The sequence below is a fragment of the Gymnoscopelus braueri genome, assembly GCF_963280865.1.
Source record: "Gymnoscopelus braueri genome assembly, chromosome: 12".
Lineage (NCBI taxonomy): Eukaryota > Metazoa > Chordata > Actinopteri > Myctophiformes > Myctophidae > Gymnoscopelus > Gymnoscopelus braueri.
Genome location: NC_137614.1, coordinates 50,424,426 through 50,441,404, shown reverse-complemented (window position 1 = coordinate 50,441,404; position 16,979 = coordinate 50,424,426). Strand labels below are relative to the sequence as shown.

General features: G+C 40.5%; 1 protein-coding gene across 1 annotated transcript; it reads left to right on the top strand.

Annotated features, from left to right (window-relative positions):
• Positions 1–2,308: 2,308 nt before the first annotated feature.
• On the top strand, positions 2,309–9,744 carry LOC308096221 (ADP-ribosylation factor-like protein 8A). Its single transcript, XM_080443561.1, has 7 exons — positions 2,309–2,678; positions 5,763–5,843; positions 6,018–6,091; positions 7,464–7,557; positions 8,278–8,345; positions 8,726–8,796; positions 8,957–9,744. Exons 1-7 carry the CDS (start codon positions 2,556–2,558, stop codon positions 9,007–9,009), a joined length of 564 nt encoding a protein of 187 aa, XP_080299687.1. The 5' UTR covers positions 2,309–2,555; the 3' UTR covers positions 9,010–9,744.
• The last annotated feature ends 7,235 nt before the right edge of the window (positions 9,745–16,979 follow it).

The following is a 16,979-nucleotide window of genomic DNA, read 5'->3' as shown; positions in this document are numbered from 1 at the left end:
CTATATAACAGACCATATCACTATCAACAGAAGCCGTTAATTTGATCTGAAACATTGTAGTAATATTTTACAGATTTTTCAAAAGCTCAGATTTTGGTATAATAAGGAATAACAACTTTAAACATCTCATTACTGCTACTGGTACTGTAGGCCTATATAAAGTTAGCTGATCTACAAGCTTGTAGAATCTAGATCATTGTAATTGATTGATTGATTGAATACTTTATTAACAGTTTGCAAAAAAATGATTTATACAAAAGGATGCTAACAGGATAACTCCAAAAGGCCCAGGGCTTATTTCCATTGAGGTCCTGATGTGAGCTTGTAGATTGGCTATTTAATTGAAAACATTGAAATGTTTTTTAAAACATTTTAATAACAGTAATATTGTATGGTACCTGCCTGGACCCTGGCACAAAATATTTTCAGATGGGGGACGTCCTTGACATGAGAAAGCTCTCACCACTGTGTTATCCTACCGTTAGGGGGCAGTGGTAAGACCAGACAAAACCTCTTTCCCATCCTCGGTTTCCTCTTTTCTTCCCTCTCCTCGACTCCTCCTTCAGTGTTGCCATGTCTGCTTATTACAAGTGACTTTGTGCTTGTTTTTCTGTAAAGTTGCTTATAAATATTGGTAGTTGCGGGTTGCGGTTTTTTGGGCTTGTTTCTAAAGTGTAGTTGCTTATTTGGGCTTGTTAATGTTTCCAATAATGGTATTATTATTATTTAAACCAGTGGTTCTCAAATATTGTCATGCCATGAACCCTCAAGTCAAATTATTATGTATTTGTCCCTAAACCCCATCTAAAAATGTTTTGTGCTAGGGGGCCCCATACTAACCTGGCTCTGCCAGATGGAAGAAGCTTGCGTCACATTTGTTTCAATACCGCCCCCATCTGGCGAAGTCAGGTTAGCCCCATACCAGATTTGTGTTAGAATGTTTCAAAAAATCTTCAAAATATAGTTTTTTAAAAAAATAGCAGATCTATGCGACAGTGGTTACACAGGGGACACGGCCAATAAGCGACACGACTATATTTTCAAATAGCCAATGCAGGTTTTGGGCTTGTTTTCCTAGACCATTGGTTCTCAAAGTGGGGTCCGGTCCGAGGACCCCCAGGGGTCCTTGGGGGAGTTCCAGGGGGTCCCCAGCCAAATGATAGATTAGGCACAAAATGGACCCTTATGGGTCTGTAACTCTGAAACAAATGGAACCAAATGGAACCTAACGGGTCCATTTGGTTCCATTTGTACACTCTCAGAGTTAAATGGACATTGATTTTACAATATAAATTGGGGTCCCAGAGATAGAAATGCCTTTAAATGGGGGTCCGTAGCCCTAATGCATATCAAACTGGGGGTCCTTGAAATTAAAATGGTTGAGAATCACTGCTAGAGCCGTAAAAAAATCTTCTCTTATGGGGGTCCCTGGCGTATCTTTTGAAATGGGGGTCCGCGGGCTTATAAGCAGTGGTGGAAAAAGTACTCAAATGTTTTACTTAAGTAAAAGTACCAATACTGCAATTTAGAAGTACTCTGTTACAAGTAAAAGTCCGGAATTCAAAATTTAATTGAGTAAAAGTACAAAAGTATTGGTATCAAAATGTACTTAAAGTACCAAAAGTAAAAGTACTAAAATATTTGAAATAGCAGCTCACAACGCGTCGCAGCTTGTAGATCGGCTATTTTCAAATAGCCTAGGTATAAAATAGGGCTAAAGTGGTTAATGTATGTTTCATAATATCATAATTTATATCTGAAAAGTAACTAGTAACTAAAGTTTTCAAATAATTGTAGTGGAGTAAAAGTACAATATTTGCCTCTGAGATGTAGTGGAGTAGAAGTAGAAGTATTGGAAATTGGAAATACTCAAGTAAAGTACAAATACCTCAAAAATGTACTTAAGTACAGTACTTAAGTAAATGTACTTAGTTACTTTCCACCACTGGTCCTTGACAATGAAAAAGTTTGAGAACCACTGGGCCAGGCTGCTTATTTCTCACCCCAAAATCTGGCAACGTTGCTCTTTCCATCCAAACCACACCCCAACGCGGAAGAAGGACGGAGGCGGAGCCACAGAGCAGAGAGAGAAGAAGAAGACGGAGGAGGAGTAAACAAACCAACGGACACAAAAAAAAACAACATAAATATACTAAACAATAAAGGATAAACAACAAGGTGACGGGTTCCTCTCCTCCTGTTCATTATTACTACAGCCTGGGTCTGTCGTCGTGTCGCTGTCAGTCAGTCAGTCACACAGTCCTGCGTTAGCCCCGCTAGCCTAGCCTAGCATTTAGCCCCCTGTTATACCTGCGTTAGCCCCGCTAGCCTAGCCTAGCATTTAGCTAACCTGTTATACCTGCGTTAGCCCCGCTAGCCTAGCCTAGCATTTAGCTAACCTGTTATACCTGCGTTAGCCCCGCTAGCCTAGCCTAGCATTTAGCTAACCTGTTATACCTGCGTTAGCCCCGCTAGCCTAGCCTAGCATTTAGCTAACCCGTTATACCGTACCCACCGTAGTGTTTAGCATTAGCATCGATAGCATAACCACAGACATGATAGCGCTGATCAACAAGCTGCTGGACTGGTTCAAGGCTCTGTTCTGGAAGGAGGAGATGGAGCTCACTCTGGTGGGCCTGCAGTACTCTGGGAAGACCACCTTCGTCAACGTCATAGCGGTGCGTGCACTGTGTGTGTGTGTGTGTATTGTGTTCTTGATATTCATGTGTGTATGTGTTGTGTTCATGATATGCTTGTGATTGTTATGTGTGTCTATGTGTTCATAATATTAATGTGTGTATGTGTTGTGTTCATGATGTTAATGTGCGTGTGTGTGTGTGTGTGTGTGTGTGTGTGTGTGTGTGTGTGTGTGTGTGTGTGTTGTGTTCATGATGTTAATGTGCGTGTGTGTGTGTGTGTGTTCATGATCTTGAAGTAAGTGTGTGTGTGTGTGTGTGTGTGTGTTGTGTTCATGATGTTCACGTGTTTGTGTTGTGTTCAAAACATGCATGTGTTTATTATGTGTGTGTGTGTATGTGTGTGTGTGTGTGTGTGTGTGTGTGTGTGTGTGTGTGTGTGTTCATGATCTTTAAGTGTGTGTGTGTGTGTGTGTTGTGTTCATGATATTCATGTGTTTGTGTTGTGTTCAAAACATGCATGTGTTTATTATGTGTGTGTGTGTGTGTGTGTGTGTGTGTGTTCATGATCTTTAAGTGTGTGTGTGTGTGTGTGTGTGTGTGTGTGTGTGTGTGTGTGTTGTGTTCATGATATTCATGTGTTTATGTGTGTGTATGTTCATAATGTTCATGTGTTTGTGTTGTGTTCAAAACATGCATGTGTTTATTATGTGTGTGTGTGTGTTCATACTATTAATGTGTTGTGGGGGTGCTTTACCACAGCGGTTCCCAAAACCGGGGGCCAAATGATTGTGGGGGGTCCCCAGATGATCAGCTTAATGTGCAACATTGTTTTCTCTCTCAACAGTAAACAAACCAACAGACAGTAGACGTGTATACAGGGTATCTGCACATTTATAAAGTTACAATTTAATGACTTTTAAGACCTTATTAAGGCCATAATTGTCAAATATTACTTAAGAAAGAGGCAAATATTGTGAAAATAGCTGATCTTGCGAGGCGTTATGAGCTATATGAACTATAATAATCTCAATATTTATCTGTGGAACCGAGTCAAACTAAATGTAAGGCCTACAATTCCAAGTGCTTGTCAGACATAGAATGCAGAGAGAGTGAGAGACTGTGTAATGCCTCAGTCAATTAGGATCACAGGTCATGCAAGTTTGAGTTTGGAGGAACTCGTTTTCAATATCGCAACGTCCTGCTTCCTCCTGCATTATGTGCAAGTCAAAAACTGGTGGTACTTTAAACACATAGAAAGATAATCAACTGCACGGAATGTATTGACAGAAAGTAGGTCATAACATGTCTATGGTCAATTTCTATGAAACTTAAGACGTGACAGAGACAAATAGGATAACCCAAGCTATCCATAGAGTTTATCGTGATTCAATACAATCAGAAAGGACTTTCCTGTTTCGTGAATGGGCTGTCAATGGAGGGTATTGCAACTTACATGCAGATAGCATTCTTTAGCATCAGTCTAAAGTAACAATACTACTATCAAAACATTATATGTACATTGAAACTTTAGGATAGGATGACAGGTAACCAATGAACCTTGCACCTGTCTAAATAATCTATCTAAATTACATTTTAACCTTGTGGTCAAGAAAACAATAAGCCTAAGTGACATGTGTCATGCATTCCATGTGCTCATAATTTGCTGTGTGCATGTTGTGTTCACGTATTTAAGTTGGTGGTGGTGATGTTTTGTTCTTAAAATAAGTGTTGAATAGCTTTATATTGTTACACTACTATTGTACTATTACTGTTTTTAACATGGGGATCTGCTGAAATGATGAATGTGATAATAACATAAAGAAACATTATTGCTATATGATTGTACTGCAGTCAGTGCAAGACAACATAAGCACTAACGGGCCGAGTTTAAAACAATAGTTGTAACAATTCAAATGAAATAAAAAATCTATAGTAGCAGCACTCAAAGTGCAGTCCGCTGTGCAAATAAACTATAAACGATGTACAGCAATACGATAGTGTAAACAAGTATCGTATATTGTACACAGTACAGAGTTCAGTCAGTGGTTCTGTGTGTGTGTGCGCGCGTGTGCGCACACACAAAAAAAGTGTATAATAAAGCTTATGTGACGATATTACTATCTTCAAAATCCCAGACGATATGTAGTGTCATGATGATATCGATATGATATTGATATATTACTCAGCCTTCGCGTTGTGTTGCTCTGCTCCAATCTAATTAATGGATGTGTGTGTGTGTGTGTGTGTGTGTGTGTGTGTGTGTGTGTTTGAGAGAGAGACAGAGCAGGGGACGAGAGATGACTGTATAGTGCAGTATGGGCAGTTTTAACCCTAATTAAAAAAATAAGTATAGTAGTTCATTCTAATGTAGGTTTTATGTATGAGTGGCACATTAGGTAAGAGGCCTATGAATATCTGTGCCGACAGTACACGTCTCTCCTTGGAAAGTCAGAATACGCAAGGGACAAAGACGCAAAGTAGTAAAGTATAATCGTTATAATGATTATAATAATAGTATGAAAAAGATAATACACTTCACAGAAACAGAGATTGATAGGAGCTAAAGAACCAGGTGACAAACAAAACGTGGAAGAGGGAAGAAGAATAGAAACAGAACAGAGAGATGTGGAGAAGAAGAGGAAAGAAAAAAAGTAGAGATATTTTAACCTAGCAAGAGTATGTCGGTTACTGGTTCAAAATATCGGTTACATTTGCAGGAATGAATTAAATGCACAGGTCCCGCAACCCCCCCCCCCTCTCTGCCTATGGAAATATATAGCTATTGACACTTATTTTAACAAAATATCACTAACACCTCCTTTAATTTTACACTGGAAGTCCATGGAGAGGCAGATTGAGCTGAAGTGACGTCATGGATGACTTATGTGACATTAGTCATCTATGACGTCACTACATAGTTAGCCTGTGACATTAGTGATGTCATAGACTGGCATGCAAGTACTCTGTGTCCAAGAAATGCTGAGAGGTCAGCTACTATAAATAATAATAATTGTGTGTGTGTGTGTGTGTGTGTGTGTGTGTGTGTGTGTGTGTGTGTGTGTGTGTGTGTGTGTGTGTGTGTGTGTGTGTGTGTGTGTGTGTGTGTGTGTGTGTGTGTTTCAGTCGGGACAGTTCAGTGAAGACATGATCCCTACAGTGGGCTTCAACATGAGGAAAATCACCAAGGGAAACGTCACCATCAAGGTTGGTAGCACCCCTCCCTCTCTGCCTTGCTCAATAGCTGTGGGATTTGACCTGCAGGACTTTTATGGAGGACTGTCTTGATTTAACTGTTCTGCCGTCTCTCTCTCTCTCTGTCTCTCTCTCTCTCTCTCTGTCTGTCTCTCTCTGTCTCTCTCTCTCTCTCTCTCTCTCTAGTTGTGGGACATAGGCGGTCAGCCTCGTTTCAGAAGCATGTGGGAGAGGTACTGTCGAGGAGTCAGTGCCATCGTGTAAGTGTATTGAAAATTGGAAATACTCCAGTAAAGTAAAAGTACCTCACAAGTGTGTGTGTGTGTGTGTGTGTGTGTGTACTGTATGTGTGGGAGCACCTAAATTATGCTGGTGCTGCTATATGAAAAAGTTAGGCGTACCAGACCAGTGCAACCAACTAGAAAGTTAGTCTTGAGTCCTGCTGAGGACATGGAGGAGACGTTATGACGGGAACATTCTAATAAGTTTCACTTCCTCCACCTACTGCTATGCGGCTGGCCTGGCTGGTACATAATGCAGCCTTTTTTAGACTTTAGATTCATTTAGTTTCTGTTTGTGATTCAGTTTGACCAACAGCTCAGATACAGCGGCACAGTGTTTGTTCAGCCAAGTACTCCACCACCACACATGGGTTTGAACAGGTTATTTAAGTAGAGTTTGCATGACCGTAAAACAATGTCTTGGTCAGTACCAGTAAGCATAAAGAAGGCCCTCAGCTGTGTTGATTTCGTCGACTAAAAATGTTGGTCGACTACCTTTTTTCACTGATGAAAACAAAATAAAAACTAAGCTACGATGACTAAAACTATGACTAAATATATTGACAATTTCGTCCCAAATAAAATCTAGACTAAAATGTTAGTGAGGGATCTAGTGGAGAAGAGATCCAGTAGAACTAAAAGACAAGTCATTTTATGCTTGGTTGTGCTCGGGTGTTGTGCTCTGAAAATAGCAGATCTACAAGCTCAGCTTGTAGATCTGCTATTTTCAGCATGCAACCAAGTGTAAAATCATCCATTATGACGCCATCAAGGCACCGCCAAAATACATTTTAGTCGACTAAATCAACTGTAGATTTAGTCGACTATAATCTTATGATATTTGGTCAACTAAAACTAGACTAACAGTAAAATATTTCAGGTGACTAAAATATGACTAAAACTAAATGGAATTTGATTCAAAAGACTGACTAAAACTGAATAAAAATGTGCTGTCAAAATCAACACCGCACATGGCTTTGAACAGGTTATTTAAGTAGAGTTTGCATGACCGTAGAACGATGTCTTGGTCAGTACCAGTAAGCATAAAGAAGGCCCTCTGTCATTATGATGTAACACAAAACACTTGAGTGAAACGCCGACAGTGGACACTTTTGAGCAGAAACTGCAAACCGCAGAAAATAATTGTTAAATAATTGTTGTAAGGGTATGACTGTGACATTACAGTGTATGCATTATCTTGTGTTAAGTTATTTAAATCCTTAAGCATAGTAGGCTTTATAAAAATGTTTTTGGTCAGACATGCACATCCCTACATAGTATTATGTGTACTGTATTTGTGACTTCATTGTGTGTGTGTGTATGTGTGTGCGTGTGCGTGTGCGTGTTGTAGTTACATGGTAGATGCAGCTGACCCAGAGAAGATTGAAGCCTCCAAGAATGAACTCCACAATTTACTGGACAAACCTCAGCTTCAGGGTATTCCTGTAAGTACCATTAGAACAATCTATAAACAATATTCACCTGTTTCCTAGGCTGTGTGTTTTCCACTTCCTGTCGATTTCATTGGATATCATTGGTCATCTGACCAGTTTCATTGGATTTCATTGGATCAAATAGACAGAAGGGGAAAACACACAGCCTAGGAAACAGGTGAATAGTACTGACAGCTTAGTACTCACAGAGTCGCGGATGCAAAGTGTTGTGAACTTACACATGGGCAACTTTCAGCGTGATACCATCATACGAACAGGTATAAATTGGGCTTTACACTGTCAGATGCAGTAACATCAAACTGTATCTCTCTCTCTGTCTGTCTTTCTCTATCTTTGTCTCTCTCCCTCGCTCTCTCTCCCACTATGTGTGTGCGCATCGCTGACGTTCGTGTGGAAGAGAGGCAATGCAAGGCGGTGGGCAATAGGCTCGTCTCTAAACGGCAATCTTTAGCAATTTCACCACTAAGAATAAAAGTGCTTGGAATTTGGAATTTTAATTCCTAGACTTTCCGGCAGTTTGCACGAGAAATATGGCGCTGATCAGTGTGGTTCGTGAGATTAGCCATACATAAACACATTGCACGCTCTCACACGCACAGACGCAAGTGGGAAAACAATACCTCCGCCCCTGCCTTGGTGGAGATAACTATGTTAACCTAACTTACCTTGCAGTAACCTAACCTACACTGTAATTGTATTCTGTCTGTGTAGGTGTTGGTACTTGGTAATAAGAGAGACTTACCAGGAGCACTGGATGAAAAGGAACTCATAGAGAGGATGTAAGTCTACACACACACACACACACACACACACACACACACACACACACACACACACACACACACACACACACACACACACACACACACACACACACACACACACACACACACACACACACACACACACACACACACCAGTGCTTCAGTCCTGACCACTGTTAGCCATCCCAAAGTGAACACTGATTTTTGTTTTATATAGTTGTAGTGTAATTGTAGTTATAGATAGTATTTTCTTTGATGTATTGATAAAAGCAACATGATTAATTACATAGATGGCATTAACCGTGTGTGTGTGTGTGTGTGTGTGTGTGTGTGTGTGTGTGTGTGTGTGTGTGTGTGTGTGTGTGTGTGTGTGTGTGTGTGTGTGTGTGTTGTAGGAACTTGTCAGCCATCCAGGACAGAGAGATTTGCTGCTACTCTATCTCATGCAAGGAGAAGGACAACATTGGTAACACACACACACACACACACACGTTTGTTCACCGCTCTTGCGAGAGAGGACACTAATTGTTTGATACACACTTATCCATTTCTCTTTCTCTCTCTGCCCCCCTGTCTGTCTCTCTGTCTGTCTCTCTGTCTCTCTCTCTGTCTCTCTCTCTCTCCAGACATCACTCTTCAGTGGTTGATCCAACACTCTCGAACCAAGAGGACTTCCTGAGAAAAGACACACCCACCTTCCCCAAGCCCCACCCACGAAATGTACCTTCCCCTTACACACACACACACACACACACACACGCACACACACACACACACACACACACACACACACACACACACACACACGCACACACACCCACCCACCCCTCTCTCTACCCCCTAAGTCCTAACCTAAGCCCCTCCCACTATAACCAGTAGGGGATTGACCAGTTCATCCCACTACATAAAACAGATTTGTCATTTAATACCTTATATGGGCGGTCATGTGACACCACGTTGTACAGTAGAGCATCCATACTGGTTTGATACTGGAAAACTTAAGCCTCCATACTGGTTTTTATCAGAGGGACTCCCTCCCCCCATAACACCCCCCCCCCCCCCTCCCTTTTGTCCTCGTCGCTCAACCAGCAAATAGCTTTCTACACCTCCGTCTGTTACATATCCATCCATCTCTCTCTCTGTACCCCTCTACCTCTCCACACCCCTCTTTTTTTCATCTTCCATCTTGTCTGTTTTCTTTCGTTCATTCTAGAGCACCGGGTTCTCAAACGTTTTCGTGCCGCGGACCCCCCAAATTTATATGTATGTGGCCGCGGACCCCCACTTGAAAATGTGTTGTGCCAGGGACCCCCCCAGAAGCAAAGATTTGAATTTGAAATGTTCACTTTAAAAAATATATATATTCAAAGGTTTTCACACATTTTCAGAACTTTTCAAAAATAGCAGATCTACAAGCTCATAGCGCGGCACTCGGTGCCGCGCTATGAGCTTGTAGATCTGCTATTTTTGAATAGCCAAAGTATAAAAGGTTAAAGTGATTAAAATTATTGTGATGCTGTATTAACCCATTGATACCTAGAACGCATCTGTGTCACTTTAGATTTCTTTGGCTATTCAAAAATAGCAGATATACAAGCTCATAGCGCGGCACCGAGTGCCGCGCTATGAGCTTGTAGATCTGCTATTTTTGAAAAATCGTGAAATTTTTTTTTTGATTGAAACTGATTTTTTTTCAAAAATCTGTTAGGATTTAGAAAAAAAAATTAAGAATCGCCTCAGGTCTTAAAGGGTTAACACATTTAGCTGGGGATCCCCTAGAACCCACCCAAGGACCCCACTTTGATTCACCGGTTCTCAGACTTTTTTAATTTCAAGCACCCCCCATAACTCTCAGAGTTACAGACCTGGACGGGTCCATTTGGACTTGGTGACGCGTTGTAAGCTTGTAGATCGGCTATTTCTGCTATTTTTACATGTATAAAATGATTAAATATGTCAATAATTCCTCTGTATATTTAATTATTGTGTCATATCTGCCCCGTGCAATTTTATATTACAAAACCTAAAAGGCGAACAGAAATAAAACTGTACCGTGACAGCCCTACAATTTTGTCAATATTCTAAAACAAGGGTCTTCAACGTTTTCAGGCTAAGGACCCCCTAGCTGAGAGAGAGAGATGAAGCAGGGACCCCCTCTATATTGTATAAAATTGTGTTTCAGATTAACTTTCTTTTTACTTGGTCTGCTCTTTTTTTCCCTCTACACCAAACCTCTTTGCCAAAAATAGCCGATCTACAAGCTCACACCGCCTCGCAGCGCGAGGCGTTGTGACCTTGTAGATCGGCTATTTTTGGCTAAAGTTCTCCTCAGAGTAGGGATATGCTAGGGTTCAAGTGGTTAATGTAAAACATAAAAATCATTTCACACAAAGATTTGGTGGCCCCCCCTGTAGTAACTCTGAGGACCCCCTAGGGGTCACGGACCCCCCTGTTGAAGACCCCTGTTCTAAAACTAGCAGAAATAGCAGATTTAAAAAGGAGCTGGCTGTGGAGGATATGGACTGTTTGTACGTTCAACCCTCAGCAATAGTGGAGTTTGTTTGTCGGTCTGTGATCCTGGGCATGCATGGCAAAGAGGCCGTTTACTTTCCTGCGCAAACATCAAAGCAGTGGCTTGTAGGAGCTTCTATTCATGAAATAATTTAGAATTCTTTTGTGGTCAAGTGGGTCAACGTTTTAGGTGGTCTTAATTCATCAGTCTATCCATCCACCCCTCATCGTCCTCCATTCATCCCTCTATCAGTCTATCCTTTCCTCCCAACCTCTCTCCGTACATCTCCCCATCATCCATCCATTCCTCTGTTTCACGTTACACCTCCAACCTGCTTTTTATCCTCTTCTCGTCTCATCCTTCTCTTTTTTCCTTCCTCTCTTATCTTTCAAGTCCCCCCGTCTCTTCTCTCTCTCTCTTCTCTCTCTCTCCTGCAGACCGAGTGAGAGTTTAAATCCTTTTTGATTGCACTGTTCATTTTGTTTTTGTAAGATAATAATAATAATAATAATAATAATGATATTGTAGTGACTAAACGTGGTCAGTTAACTGAAGAACATAATTATGATCAATCTGTTCATATTCTGTAAGAAGCTTTTCTTATTATTTTCTTTTTTTTTATGATTGTTGTTATTTTTACCGTTTTTGTTTTTGACTTTGACGAGAACACTCTGGACTTCATTACCCAGAGTTCAGTGTTTTCCTGAGAATGCCAGCTGATTGGACCAGGTGTGTCATGTGGCCTAGGGCTGGGGGATGGGATAGCTCTGTAAAAAAGCAAAACTATGGAGATTAGAGATGTTCATGTTTTTATTAGTAGACTGCTCTTCATGTCTGGGCCAAACGAGGCCAGTCTAACTCTATTTCTGGGATAAATAGAGCTAGTCTGGTTCAGTTTGTTATGAATTCCATCGTTTCCAGGTCTTGAAAGGTTTTTGAATAACATAAAAAGCCTTGGAAAATATGAAAAGGATATTCTGTTACACAAAGGACTACATTTTATGTATATGTATTATATTATATTGAACATTTCCTGTCACAAGATGAAGATGTCGATGTGTGAAGTCTAAAATATGAAGTTAAAGCTAATAGCATCATCGCCAATAACGCGTACATCATTTCACTAAACTATGTCCTTTTATTGGTTCATATGTCGGGGAACAGCGGCCAATCACACTGCAGGACACCCAGGAAGAGGAAGATGTATGTTTAGATGGTCGTCGTTAGTTCGGACGTGATTGGCTAACCAGTGTGGAGGCGCACCGGGCAGCCCGATGGCCTCACTCGCCAAAAAACAAGCGCACCCACGAGTTAGCAAGCCGTGGTTGACCCGGCCAGTAAAAGCCATTGATGGCGAGGAGTTGAATGGTCTCCATGCGTTGAGGTGACAGTCAGTCAGTCTGTGGTTATTCTACCGTCAGCCAACTAGCCTGGTTTATGATACAGGGCCAAACGGGTTCAGTCTGGCTCGTACAGGGCCAAACGGGGTTTATACAGTATGTCCCTTATCTGTTAGTCAGTCAGTTGCACCGGAAATACACATGAAACCTTAATATGTTTCCAGTTCAAATCTGCTGCCGAGCCAATCATGCCGGAAACATGTACGCCTCCTTCTGAAAACCTGGGACTACAGGTGCCACGTTTGAGAGAACGGTGGTTTAGGATCCCAGTGTTCTCAACATGGTCTCAACATGGTGGAACTGATGACCTGTTGGGTTTGATCCTGAATTAGAAACCAGGCTAGCTGTTTCTCACTGCTCTAGAGCAGTGGTCCTCAACCTGTGGGTCGGGACCCCCAGGGGGGGTCCACAGATGATAGTGAAGTGACAATTTAAGGACTTTTAAGACCTTTTCAATAACCAAAAAAAATAAAGAGAAGACCATTACTGCATCAAAAGTAATCAACAAACTATACTATAAAACATTGGCCAAATTGTCAAATAACATAAGAAAGAGGCAAACGTTTTGAAAATAGCCGATCTACAAGCTCACGACGCCTCGCAACGCGGGGCGTTGTGAGCTTGTAGATTGGCTATTTTCACAATATTTGTCTGTGGAACAGAGTCAAACAAAATGGTGGGGTCCCCAGTTCAAATATGATTATTTTGGGGGGTCACGGCCTGAAATGGTTGAGAATCACTGCTCTGGAGCTGTGCATCTAAAGGAGGTTCCACTGCCTCTTGATAGAACATACACATACACATGGACATTACATTCTATTTCAACCAGGATGACTGGTGGCTGATGTGGATTAGTATTGAAATCTGGATGGATCCAGTATAGAGTCCAGATGTACTGTCGTAGGGCGTTCCAGTGTGCGGCTCTGTTCTGGTCCACGCTGAGCCTTTCTATCGATTTGATAAATTGATCAGCCAGCACCGTGATTATTGGTTATTGATCATATCAGACAGACTGGTCCTTTTTTTTTTTCCTGCATGCCGAGAGACAGGGAGGTGTTTATCTGTGGGTCCTGATGAATTACAGTTGAATTTATACTCTTGTCTTACAATGGTGTCGCTCGCCCGAAAGTAACCGATCTACAAGCTCGCAATGCGGTGCGATCTATAACAATGGTTCCCTAACTGGGGGTCAGGAGCCCCAGGGAAGTCTCCAAATTATTTTATTCATTTTTTGTGGGGGGGGGGGGGGGTCCCCAAATTATTTTGACTAGCATAATGCGCAACATTGTTTTCTCACTCAACAGTAAACAAACCAACATACAGTATACAGGGTACCTGCACATTTCTAAAGTGACAATTTAAGGACTTTTGAGACCTTTTTGTAATACCTCTAAAATGAAAAAATAAATAAACTAATAATGAGACCATTACTACGTCAAAAGTAACCAACAAACTATACTATAAACAAGACCAGAAGACCTGGTTCTGCCAGACCCCTAGTGGTTGAAATCTGAATGGCTGGGTAGGAAAAGAGGGACAGACCGACCGACCGACAAAGCCTCCTGTAGGCCGACCCCCTGGGTCTGGCAAAAATTGTCAAACATTGGTCTAATTGTCAAATATTATCTAAGAAAGAGGCAATAATTGTAAAAAGGAAATAGCCTCACAACGCCTCTTGTAGTTAGACTATTTTCCCAATATTTGTCTGTGGAACCGAGTCAAACCAAATGTAATGCCTCAACTCCTACAATTCCAAATGCTTGTCAGGGTGGGGGGTCCCCAGTTCAAATATGATTATTTTGGGGGGTCCCCAGTTCAAATATGATTATTTTGGGGGGGGTCACGGCCTGAAAGGGTTGAGAATCCTTGATCTACAAGCCAGGCTTAAGTAGATCGTCTATCGTACGACTAGCGACACCGTCTTACAACAAAGCATGAATACAAGCTTAATTTATTGTTCATTTTCATGGTGGAGAGCGGCACCGACGTGTGGCGGAGTATGATTCTTAAAGCAATTGTTTTATTTTATATTATTATATGACAGTTAACCTGCAACGACCAGACACACACACACACACACACACACACACACACACACACACACACATTCACACAACACTTTACCACCACAACCTGCTGGGGAAAGAAATGGAAAAAAAAACACTAAAAATCCGACACAATACTTCTTGTCATCCTTATTTACAACCTGGTACAGGACTGTCCAATGGGACTGCAACGTGTCCTCCAAGGTTAACAACAATGCATTAATGCTATAGTATATATGGAATAATCCAGCAATTAGATATGATATTTAATACATGATGTACGAGATGTACTGCAGTCATATCTTGTCACCGGTCGCATAATGTTAATTATATTTCTACCACTGTGTGTGTGCGCACGCTCAGCAAGTGTGTGTTAGTGTGTGAGATTGTGTGCGTGTGTGTGTGTGTGTGTGTGTGTGGTTTACTGGGTCAAGAGGTTGATCTGTCTCTTTTAAAGGGCCATATTGGTATTATTTCATGTTTTGTTTTAGGACTCGTGGTATACTTGGCAATGCAGACAATTTCCCCCAAACTTAATACAGTTTGTTTATTTTTGGAATAATTACCCGAGTTCACTATTCTTTTCTAGCCAAGGATAAGGGACTGTCCTTGGCTAGACTAATTTTGTGGTGTTTATATTGTAAACAGTAATAAAGACTGACTTAAAAAAGATATAGGCAATATAGGTCTGAAAATTGTGCAATTAGATAATATTTCCCCCCCAATCAAAATGGCTTCCTTGAAAACAAAACAAACTACAGCATGATATGGAAATTGGTTGTCATAAATGTCAAGTGTACCGTGAGTCAACTCGCCAGACCACCGCTATGTTCCTTAATCTGTTGGTACTTAATTTGTTTGAATTCTGTTGATATAAATGTGTTTTAATAGAAACATGCTTGTGTATGATACTAATTAAAAAGACTATGAAGAAAAAAAATACGACACAGACTCGGTTCTTCATTTTTAGCACAGTGAGCACCTTTTCTTTTTCAAGGACCCCCAGTTTGATATGCATCAGACCACAGATTTACAATTGACCCCAATCCACACTGTAAAATCCTCAGTGTTTAACTAAGAGTGTACAAATGTAATCGAATGGACTCTTAAGGTACTTTTGGTTCCATTTTTACACTCAAGACAGTGGTGTAGAATAACTGGGTACATTTACTCAAGTACTGTACTTAAGTACAATTTTGAGGTACTTTGACTTTACTGGAGTATTTCCAATTGTCTATACTTTTACTTCTACTCCACTACATCTCAGAGGCAAATATTGTACTTTTACTCCACTACAATTATTTGAGAACTTTAGTTACTTTTCAGATATAAATTATTACTTTATAAAACATACATTAACCACTTTAGCCCTATTTAATACCTAGGCTATTTGAAAATTGTGAACTTGTAGATCTGCTATTTTAGTGTGTTTACTTTTGGTACTGAAACTACATTTTGATACCAATACTTTTGTACTTTTACTCAAATAAATGTTGAATTCCGGACTTTTACTTGTACTTCTATATTGCAGTATTGATACTTTTACTTAAGTACAACATTTGAGTACTTTTTCCACCACTGCTCTCTACACACTCACCAACACCTACTAGTCTGTCTGTCCCTATGAGTACATGCATGTTTGCCTCATTTCACTGTACATTTATCATATTTGTCTGGCTTGGTGGTGTGATGTTTTTATATATTCTATCAGAATCACTTGACATTATTTTTCTTATTAATATTTCACAAAGATTTGAACTCAATGTATCACTCTGCAATGGCAGTGAGAGAACACCAGATGGCAGCACACTCAAGTATACAAACTGTCCACCAGATTTTTAAACAAGAGTGAGGACTGTGTGTGTGTGTGTGTGTGTGTGTGTGTGTGTGTGTGTGTGTCCACTGTCCATGCTCACGGCATAGCTGGTGCGCGTGTGTGTGGGCATAGTCACAGATGGGTTCACATTCAGACCAATTAGTTCTCACAGACTCAGCCATCAACCCTTATTTATAATTGCTGTGCAAATTACAGTCACTTATTAACTAAACCTAAGTTTAGTGTTAATGCAAATACTTTAAAAAAAAAATTGTAGAACAGGAAGTCTGAAGTCTGTCCGATTCAGAATGCAAGAAACCAAAATAATAATTTACTCCATATTTATGAAACAAAAATAATGATCATAATATTTATACTATTAAGATGCAAAGAGTTTTTGTTTCTCATTCACTCATGTACTGTATGTACAGTGAAATGTTTGTAATGTGACTCCAAGGTTGGTAGACTAATAGAGAAAAAGACCAGTCCATCTGGAATGGCACATGGCATTATGCAGGAATCATCAAAGCTGTTTGTTGTTGTCTTTGTTTTGTTCGAACTTTTCCTACATTTAACCTATTCAATCCGGGAAAGCATCTGTGTCATCTGACATTTCTTTGGCTATTCAAAAATAGCAGATCTACAAGCTCATAGCCACGCTACGAGCTTGTAGATCTGCTATTTTAGGAAAAATCTGGAAAATGTGTGCAAATCTTTGAATATATATTTTTTTATTTATTTAAAGCAAACATTTGTAACTCAAATCTTTGCTTCTGGTGGGGGTCCCTGGAACAAAATATTTTGAGATAGGGGTCCAAGGCCAAATATATATGATTTTGGGTGGTCCTTGGCATGAAAAAGTTTGAGCACGACTGA